At 44.5% G+C, this 10,690-nt stretch overlaps 2 protein-coding genes across 4 annotated transcripts in view; both read right to left on the bottom strand.

The window, feature by feature from the left end:
• Positions 1-5,154, bottom strand: part of crfb1 (cytokine receptor family member b1) — a gene marked incomplete at its 3' end in the record, with an annotated part of 5,616 nt that extends 462 nt beyond the window's left edge. The window contains exons 1-7 of the mRNA XM_083682094.1: positions 5,064-5,154; positions 4,510-4,621; positions 4,084-4,207; positions 2,478-2,647; positions 1,880-2,049; positions 1,430-1,589; positions 250-380 (exon numbers count right to left, since the gene is read on the bottom strand). Coding sequence (XP_083538220.1) covers positions 250-380; positions 1,430-1,589; positions 1,880-2,049; positions 2,478-2,647; positions 4,084-4,207; positions 4,510-4,558 — 804 coding nt within the window. The 5' untranslated portion in view covers positions 4,559-4,621; positions 5,064-5,154. The remainder of the gene's footprint in view (positions 1-249; positions 381-1,429; positions 1,590-1,879; positions 2,050-2,477; positions 2,648-4,083; positions 4,208-4,509; positions 4,622-5,063) is intronic.
• A 1,203-nt stretch (positions 5,155-6,357) lies between these two features.
• The window catches only part of LOC310813027 (exosomal polycystin-1-interacting protein-like), a 12,266-nt gene continuing 7,933 nt past the window's right edge, over positions 6,358-10,690 (bottom strand). For all 3 annotated transcript variants that reach the window (XM_083681838.1, XM_083681837.1, XM_083681839.1), the window contains one exon: positions 6,358-9,938. In XM_083681838.1, the coding sequence (XP_083537964.1) occupies positions 9,009-9,866 (858 nt within the window). In that variant the 5' untranslated portion in view covers positions 9,867-9,938 and the 3' untranslated portion in view covers positions 6,358-9,008. The remainder of the gene's footprint in view (positions 9,939-10,690) is intronic.

Genomic DNA, 10,690 nt, shown 5'->3' with positions numbered 1-10,690 from the left:
CATAATCCTACTGTATGTACACTAAGGGTGTGCTCAAGATCTTTTACATTTTATTTGCTTTGCATCAAAATACACACAGACACACACACACACACGCATACTGTACAGACACAGACACACAGACAGACAGACACACACGCACGCACGCACACGCACACACACACACGCACACACCAACATGGAAAAAACAATGGGAGAAAAAAAAAGAGCAGTAGGTTCAGTAAAAGAGCAGTAGGTTCAGTATCTCACCAGCAGTGGTCTGGGCAGGTGGGTCTTCAGCTGGCACAGGAACCCCGTGTAAACCAGCAAAGTTATGAGAAACATCAGAGCCACCCCACTCAATATCAGTAGCACTCCCACCCCAACTAGGACAGCAGGGACTGGGCAGGAAAGAGAGGGAGGGAGGGAGAGAGAGAGGGGGGGGTAGGAGTGAGCGAAAGACGAACCATGTTAAACCCTATCTAATAGGCAAATGGCTATTATGCCTAATAACCACAACAGCATACTCATTGTAATTTCCACATCGTCACACTGACAACTAAAATTCCATTCCATGCATTACAGTGAGCCCGTCCTCCGATTTCTACCTCTACTGTCCTGTATACACTCACTGAGCACTTTATTAGGAACACCTGTACACCTTCTCATGGTGGGGGTGGTGTAATGGTGTGGGCAATGTTTTCTTGGCACACTTTGGGCCCATTAATACCAATCAATCATCGCTTGAATGCCACAGCCTATTTGAGTGTCACAAAGCAAAGGTCGTCACACTGATTTCATGAACATGACAGTGAGTTCAGTGTTCTTCAGGGGCCATCCCAGTCACCGGATCAACACCTTTGGGATGTGGTAGAACGGGAGATTCACAGCTTAAAAGTGCACCGGAAAAATGCAGGAATTGTGTGATGCAATCATGTCATCATGGACCAGAATCTCAAAGGAATGTTTCAAACATCTTGTGGGATCAATGCCACGAAGAATTGAGGCTGTTTTGAGAGCAAAGGGAGGCCCTACCCAGTATTAGTATAGTGTTCCTAATAAAGAGCAAAGGGAGGCCCTACCCAGTATTAGTATAGTGTTCCTAATAAAGAGCAAAGGGAGGCCCTACCCAGTATTAGTATAGTGTTCCTAATAAACAGCATAGGGAGGCCCTACCCAGTATTAGTACAGTGTTCCTAATAAAGAGCAAAGGGAGGCCCTACCCAGTATTAGTACAGTGTTCCTAATAAAGAGCAAAGGGAGGCCCTACCCAGTATTAGTATAGTGTTCCTAATAAAGAGCAAAGGGAGGCCCTACCCAGTATTAGTACAGTGTTCCTAATAAAGAGTAAAGGGAGGCCCTACCCAGTATTAGTACAGTGTTCCTAATAAAGAGTGCTGAGTGTATAGGGCAGCAGGTAATTATAAAGTGGCCAATAGACATCACTCACCTCTGCTGGGCTTCACTATACTGGTGTAAGCACAGGCCAGCTCTGAAGGCTGTGTGTTGCGGTTGGTGTTTATATCTGTGTACACACGTACACAGTACTCGACACCCACCTCCAAGTTATCTAGTTTATAACTGGAGTCAGAGGTCGTCTCCTCTGTAACCTACAAATGATCACAGTCAAATAGTGTTTGGTTAGAATAAATGGGGCGCTTAGTGGCGTAGCACACTAATGCGCACACCATGTAATCGCAAGGTTCCTGGTTCGATTCCGACCCTCGACCTATCTTGCATGTCATCCCTCCTCTCTCTCCCATCCTTCCTGTCAATCTCTACTGTCTCTCTCAATAAAGCAGAAATGCCCTAAAAACATATTTAAAAAGAATAAATGAAATAGTTTTTAGAATACAAAAAAAATCAAGAGAAATAAGATTAAAGGTGATAGCCACTGTACCTGTTTCTCTCCAGCTTTCCACCACTTGATACGAAAGATGGCTCCAAAGAAGTCTTTTATAGATTTCCGTGGTGAATTCGCACAGGTTATGTTTGCCTCAGGTAACATGATGTTCAACAGGAGACAGTTGCCGCATCCAATCATAGACACGGTTGGAGGACCAATCACAGCTGTCAAAGATACAATCAATCAATCAATCAATCAGTAAATCTATCTGTACAATGGCACTGTTGCATGAGATACATTACAGGTCTAGTCTACACATGCAATTGTCACAGACATACACAAACACATGCATTGATATAGTTATCAGGTAATTACCGCAGTGAAACACATGTAAATGCATTTGAAAAAGCTGACTGGATAATAAAGCACATGAGCACGCGCAAGCACACACACACACACACACACACACACACACACACACACACACACACACACACACACACACACACACACACACACACACACACACACACACACACACACACACACACACACACACACACACACACACACACACTGAATAATTTAAAACGAATCAGAACACACATATACCTATTGGCCTATTAGTTAGAAAGACGGAGGGCAAACCCACTCTGTTCGCGGGGAGTAAAGACTCGAGTCTTGGTCTTCGTAGATTCAGAGAGGTTGTGAAAGGCCTGGACATAGTAGGTGTACTTTCCACAGGCGTCCTTCAGCCTCAGAGGGAGCATCGTTGTTGTCATGTTGGAGTGACTTTTCACTGACTGTATCTTCTGGTTTTTCCTGAAAGGGCAAAAACAAAGTTTACCCGAATGCATATTGTATGTTAGAAGAAATAGAAAATCTAAAGGCTTATGTACTTACTATTAGTAATTTAGCTATTACCCTGGCAAAATACTCTATCACATTATGAGGTAAGTTTATCAGTGTTTCCCAGGGAACACAAAGCTGTGTTTCGTTTGAGAGGCCACTTACGACCTTCAACGCCCTTAGCCCCCGGCCCTCCCAGCCCCCCCCCCCAGCCCACAGACATCCCTGAAAGCAGAAACACTGACTTTGTATTCACTTGTGGTTAGTTCTTCAGTTCCCCTGAATCTCAGAGGCCCCTTAGTGGTTTCAGCTGTGTCAGAGAGAACAGCATCTCTGGGCGCTTCAGGGGTGGAAACTTTAACTGCAATAACACAAACCTGTACCATGGTCAAGTCAGGGATGGAAACTTTAACCGCAATAACACAAACCTGTACCATGGTCAAGTCAGGGATGGAAACTTTAACCGCAATAACACAAACCTGTACCATGGTCAAGTCAGGGATGGAAACTTTAACCGCAATAACACAAACCTGTACCATGGTCAAGTCAGGGATGGAAACTTTAACCGCAATAACACAAACCTGTACCACGGTCAAGTCAGGGTTGGAAACGTCAACCACAATAACACAAACCTGTACCACGGTCAAGTCAGGGATGGAAACTTTAACCGCAATAACACAAACCTGTACCACGGTCAAGTCAGGGTTGGAAACGTCAACCACAATAACACAAACCTGTACCACGGTCAAGTCAGGGTTGGAAACGTCAACCACAATAACACAAACCTGTACCACGGTCAAGTCAGGGATGGAAACGTCAACCACAATAACACAAACCTGTACCACGGTCAAGTCAGGGTTGGAAACGTCAACCACAATAACACAAACCTGTACCATGGTCAAGTCAAAGTAGGGCCTGAGAAAAACAGATATTTATCTGTTGTGACTGACAATAGTCACAAGAAATTACCCCCTATGATGTCATTGGTGGTATTTTTAAAAAAATTAAATAATTCAGTGATTTACAAAAACTGTAGGCACCAACGCACTCCCCCTGGCTGGAAACTAGCCATTTCTGAAAACCACTGAATTTTCTAAATAATTAACCCCGATGACATCATAGGGGTAATTTCCTTAGGACCTTTTCTCTTATCTTTTTGTATCACTGTGGAATCACTGATAGGGTGGAATATCATAAGCATTATACATGACTAACCTCATTGGTCCATAGTCAAGAGAACTTACACACAACAATGCAATAGCATGATAATACCCTAATTACACTACAGAGCCAATCTGAGCTGAGCTAAGTGACTTAGACACATAATTATAATCCTGACAGGTGACAACAACACTGTGTTTTGATGTTTAGATTGATGTGGGATGTGGGGTGAGTGAGCGACTACCTACCTGCGGGAGACCTTGTATGTAGTCCCCGGAGGAGTGCCGGGCCCAGGGTCCCAGCGGAGGACATGGTGGAAGTTGAAGGAGTGTATGGAAACATTGACTGGAGCGTGGAGGCTGCTGCACAGAGCTGGACACACACACACACACACACACACACACACACACACACACACACACACACACACACACACACACACACACACACACACACACACACACAATGATACATGGCAGTACATACTAATTATATAATAATATAATACAGTACAGAACATACTGTATGTTCATTGTGGATGTGTGGGGTGTAGTATGCTGTAAAATAACAGATGAAGGGAGGGGAGTACCATATCTCTTACGCCAGGTACAGTGAATCAATAACCCGAAAGGTAGTAAAACTGCTGAAGAATGTGGTGAGGCTAGAGGACTTACCATATGAACACTGAAACATCAAGTAAACAGTTGGAAGAAAATATCTCATCTCTCCTTAATCATTAAGCACCAGTTAAGTCCTCTCTCCCTCAGTGGGCTGCATGTTCTCAGTCTAGAAAAATAGATGTTGTTTTAGTTCCAGACAAAAGTGAAAATGACTGTTTTGACACAAAAGGAAGGGCAGGCAAACAGGCATATTAGCTAATAACGTGTAATGTTGTGTTGAGAAGGTCAGTGTTAGGGTTAGGGTTAGGGTCAGGTCGGGAGGGTTGCATTGTCCTTGACGTGCAATTACAAACATTCTAATACGTCAAGATCAGTGGTGAATTACTTTCAACATCGGACTTATAACAGCAACCAACCCAGACATGTTTAAATAATGGTGCCGCTGGACCGCAACACAGACATGGTTAAACACTGGTGCCGCTCGACCCTAACTGAAACTACCTCTAGGCATTTATGAAGGAACCAAACCTCCCAATGAAATAGTCAATTGTTGGATTGTGACATGTCCTTATTAATGAAATGTTCACATAAAATAATAGGCTACTTACCATCCAAAATAGACGTGATGTCGCCGTATGTCTAGAAGCAGAAGCGAAACAAGTTTAAAGATTCAAGAGTCAAATTCATGCCTATCGGTCGATCTACTAGTGGAGGGTTTCTGCGTCTGTGTCCGTGAGCGATAACAGTGGATCTCCGCCCACCTCGGAGGTATGGAAATTAGGATTACTTCAAGATAAAAGCGCCCACGTTTAAGCATTTAGAAATAATAAACATGAATAAAGGAACCACATCTTATATTGACCTTATCTTTGAAAAAAAAAAAACATTTAATCCATCTCTATGTATTATTTGTCTTTTTAAGGGGCTGTAATTCTTCTAATATCCTAATTACCCTGTTGAAAGACTGCTGGCCTGCATTGGGCACTTACTGTATTACGGACTGTACAGAAATGTTTTTCGATTATTTAAACTCATCTCTGGTACCAGTCTACTCTTAAGTACTTCTAGAGTGAGTTTGAGTCTAAAGCGGCCTTTTGTACACAAAATGTAAATGTCCTTTTACTGTGGCCATACAGCTCAAAGTGCCCTATTTGGAAATAGGTTAAATAAATGGTAAAATGCTAGCAACATTTGGTAAGTATCAATATCACGAATATGTAAATTATAATATCGAAATTACTTTTTGGAAATTGTTACGTAATATTTCCTTAACATTTCATGACAAATGTGATAAAAAATTGTGATCCCATGACTTTCCAGAGATCTCTTACCTCGTGCTTTTATTTTCGTCTTAATGTCTTAATGTCGGAACCTGCCTCGACGTGTTGTCGTTCACAGAACACAATTCAATTCCTGCCTTTCCAAACGTCACTCGTTTAGTTTCCTTGTTGTCACATGATTTTCCCGAACCTTCCTAAACAAGAGTCGGTCGGAGACACTCGGGAATAAATGTTTTCTTGCTTCTTATAGCCGCAAGAGGTCGCTCAAACATTGTAACATGCTTATGCAACTCTCAACACTAACTTGAGTGTGAGCGTGCATGTATCTGGCAATGGTCTGGTTGCATAAACATACAACATTTGGTCTTTTTTATGTGTAGAGAATTAATTGGTAGGAAAGTGATAAACGTATATTGCTAAACTCAATATATAGAAGATTTGTAAAGTGAGGGGGAGTAGACTAGGTTTCAATCTGTGTTAGTTTTAGTCTAAATCTCAGATGTGGTGATAGCTGTTCATAACCTGCAGCAGGAATCAAACTCAGATGTCCCCTACTTTCCACAAACATTGTCAACACAACAAAAATAATTACATTTCAGACACCAGACTGTTTTTACTGGGTTTTAATGATATAACAGATCATTCATATACATCAGCAATATGTGTGCAGACAGAGATAGTGCACACAGTCATCTTCATAGACAAATAGGTTCCTTTTTTTTTTTATAAACAGGGCTGAATAATATACCTTGACCAACCAAATTATATACAAATCAAATCCACTTAACTTTTCTCAAACAGACTGTCTCATTGTGACACAACATGATTTATTGATGCATCATCAAATACGTCATGGAAGGTAGAATACCAAGAACAGTTTATACAGCTCATCTCAGTGGCATTGAGCCAGTGCTTATCCATATTTACTTTACCCGCAAAGTGCACATTGTACTTTGAATATCACCTGATACGGTTGGGAACAAGTGCTTACACATCAAAGGTGCTTTAAATCAAACAAGATTTGAACGAGTAACATTCTAGAGGCACATGAAACAAACAAACCACCAACCACCAACCTCCTACAATGATGAGGGTGACTTATTTGGTGTTCATGCCATCGCGGCGAATTCGAATTCACGTACAGTACCAGTCAAAAGTTTGGACACACCTTGCCAAGAGTGAAACTCATCAAAGCAAAAGGTGGCTACTTTGAAGAATCTAAAATAGAAAACATATTCTGGTTTGTTTAACACCTTTTTGTTACATAATTCCATAATTACTACATACACATAATTACTACATAATTCCATATGTGTTCCTTCATAGTTTTGATGTCTTCAATATGAATCTACAATGTAGAAAATAATAAAAAATAAAGAAAAACCATTGAATGAGAAGGTGTGTCCAAACTTTTGACTGGTACTGTACATTATTTGCGTAGAGCTCCCTATTGGTTGATTCTGATACTCTCAGTGGGGAAACTCAGTGGGGTATCATTTTTCCTACGATTCCCAAATCATATCTTTTTTCCCCCTAGTTTCCGAGAGCACCTGAACGGCACATAAGAGACTCAGTCACATGGTGTGGTGAGTAGGAGGGGATGAGAGACACGTTTCTGATGACCTAGTAGTCTGAATGTTTAGTCCACAGTAAGTGGTTTTCACAAGCCTGTGCCCCCGTACATTCTCCAGATGGGACTGACTAACGCCAGATGATTTTCGGCTGCAGAGAGACGGCAGGCAGGCCCTCAGCCTGTATCAGAGATCTATGGAATCAGATTCCAACATCAACAGTTGTTAGCGGGTGTGTTGTCGGGGTATGCAGAAAGTGCCGTCATTGCCAGAAAACAGCCGTCATTGCCCACCACAAGGCAGAAAGAGTAACTGAAGCATACACCCATCTGTACAGTAGGACTTGTTAGTAGAGAACACACACACGCACACGCACACGCACACGCACACACACGCACACACAAATACTGCACGCACACGCACACACACACACACACACACACACACACACACACACGCACACACACAAATACTGCACACACACGCACACACACACGCACACGCACACACACACACACACACACACACGCACACACAAATACTGCACACACACACACACACACACACACACACACACACACACGCACACACACACACACACGCACATGCATACACAAATACTGCACACACACACACACTGCTTTTGGAGGATCTGTAGAACAGAAGTGTTGGCTGCACTCTTTGTTTGTAAGAGTTGCTTCAGATTAATGATATGTCTATACCTATCTCCGGATGTTAGCTGGAGGCCAGATTGGTGCTTTATACTGTGTGTATATATTAGTGAAGGCCTCTCTTCATGTCCCTAACTAACACTTCTTCTCATGCTGCTAGTTACTGATGGAATACTCTTTATTTGTTTATCTTCCCTCTCATCCGGTTGAAGTGCCAGCGGAATGGTGATTCTAGACCACATGTAGAATAGCCCATTCTAGAACAGAAGGGAAAGAACACTGAGGTCACTCCAGTCGACGGGAACAACGCTGCGTTCTTGAACATCAAAAGCAGAGTGACATCTAATCAATCCAACATGAGCCTGACCAGGACGCTATCCAGATCAAACCAGTCCAAACAGCTTTTAAGAACCACTTTGTCTCGAACGGAGCCCGACTAAGTCCAGCTTAAGGCGGGTTCACGTTCAGGACATTGCAGTTCAACTGAGGAGAGGGAAAGCATTGTTTGATCCAAGAAGAGTGATAACCATTGCCTGATTCGAAAGGATTCTTTCTAACCCAGGCCCGTTTATAAAGGGGCCGCCATCTTAACCTGTTTCAAAACATGTTTTAATAGGCCATCTGCACCCAATAAGACTGGGAGAGAACACCAGCTGGAGAACCATACTATCAGATAGCATTCATAACAGCAGACCTTCTGAGCTCTCTGTCAGTTCATACAACAGTGGACGAATGTAGTCCTTGTCTCCCATTTTCTCTTTCTCTCTTGCTTTGATAGACACCTTCATCTTTCTTTCCACAGATAGTTGACTTCTTCTCGGAGTCCTCTTGAGGACTCTGGAAAAGTTCAAGTTTATCTAGCACCTCGGAAAAGGCTTTGTTAAGCAGCATAGCTCTCTGCGCGTCAAACCACCTAGTAATATCTGGGTGGGGTTGATGAAGCTTATTTCAGGATATATTAGACCCAATCTAGTTTCTCCAGATCTAGACCAGAGTGACTGAGCCAGCCTTGCTCTCTGCAGGGAGCCAGTCTAATAGATGAAGGTGAGGATGCAGTCCTGTTGGGGGGGCGGGGGCTGGTCCTGGGGGGCCATGGGGGGCAGGGGGAGGGGGAGGTGGGGGAATTGTTGGGAAAGGGAGGGGACAGGGGGTCCAACCACGCTGTAGGCCTTCAGAGATGACAACCCATTCAACACTGCTACATCCAGGAAGGACACATGGAGAACAGAGGAAGAGGAGGAGGAGGAAGAGGAAGAGGAAGAGGAGGGGGAGGAGGAGGAAGAGGAGGAGGAGGAGGAAGAAGAGGAGGAGGAGGAGGTGGAGGAGGTTGGGTCAGGAGATGGGGTCACCCCGACCCTCTCCATATCCCCAGGCCCTGCCCCGGAGGCGATGGTGAGGCTCTGCTCGGGGTGGGGGGCTCCCTCAGCAGCACTGTGGACCCTTAGCCTCCGCAGCCCAACCAGAGCCAGGTACTGGGTGGGCAGGGGGTCCGGACCGCAGAAGGACAGACGCAGGTCGGACACTACGCTCCCGTTCAGCAGCTCTTGAAGGACCCAGGGCTGGCGCACCCACACGGTCAGGGCCCCCTGCTCCCTCAGGCCTCCAGGGGGCAGTGTGGAGCGCGGGACGGTGCGGCAGCTACACAGCAGGTTGGCCAGAGCTTCGTCACAGTCCTGGATGTGGGCGGAGCAGCTGCAGTTGCGCAAGCTGTTGCCGGGGGCACCGCTGTCAAAGAGCAGGGTGCTGTTGGAGGGCGGGGAGGAGGCGGGGCCTGGTGTCGTCGTCGGGGCGACGGGGGAAGGGAGGAGCAGCAGCGCCCACAGAGTCCCCAGCAACCACGGTAACAGTGCAGGGGGGTGGCGCCAAGAGGAGGCCCTGTTTAGAGACATCTCCACGGCAACCAAACAAAGGACTACATCTTCTCGGAGTGGATATCCTGAAGCATGTGGAGATGGGCTGACCTGGAGGGTTGGAGGGAAATTCATGTTAATATGTCATATCTTCAAATACTATTGGTGTACTTGAAAATAGTATTCTACCTTGATATTGGAACCTAGACAAGACCATATCAAAGACAACAACACACGTGATCACCTGTATGATTGGAGCGAAAGTCATCCTAATTCACATTCTTGATTCCTTGCACATTGATGTACTTGAGAGTAGTATTTACCCTGATAGTGAAACGCTGACAAAACCGGAACTAAGACTCAAAGAATCAAAACCAAGACAATCACTCACATCAATCACACACATGGGAAAAATGAGTCAATTTACTCTCTCCCTTTCTGTAACTAAATGGCATGCAGGCACGCACAGACACACAGACACACAGACACACAGACACACACACACACACACACACACACACACACACACACACACACACACACAAGCAAGGCATGCCAACAAACAAACAAACACACACACACACACACACACACACACACACACACAGACATACACACACACACACACACACACACACACACACATACACACACACTCAGTAGTCACTGCGCATAAGGCCTAAGCTAAGCTACTGTGTCCTACAGTAACCCCTGCTTCTGATCTAGGTTTGTGTTTTATAGCGTATGGAGGCCCGCGTGGGACACTGCCAACTGAATCCAGCTCTTTATTTCCAGGCCAGCCAAGCCTCGCTCCCACAGACGCACAATAATTGAGCCACTTATTTTGTGCTCTCCTACTTTAT

The sequence above is a fragment of the Argentina silus genome (assembly GCF_951799395.1).
Source record: "Argentina silus genome assembly, chromosome: 12".
NCBI classification, from domain to species: domain Eukaryota; kingdom Metazoa; phylum Chordata; class Actinopteri; order Argentiniformes; family Argentinidae; genus Argentina; species Argentina silus.
Note: the sequence above shows the minus strand (reverse complement) of the source record. Positions and strands in the feature narration are given on the sequence as shown.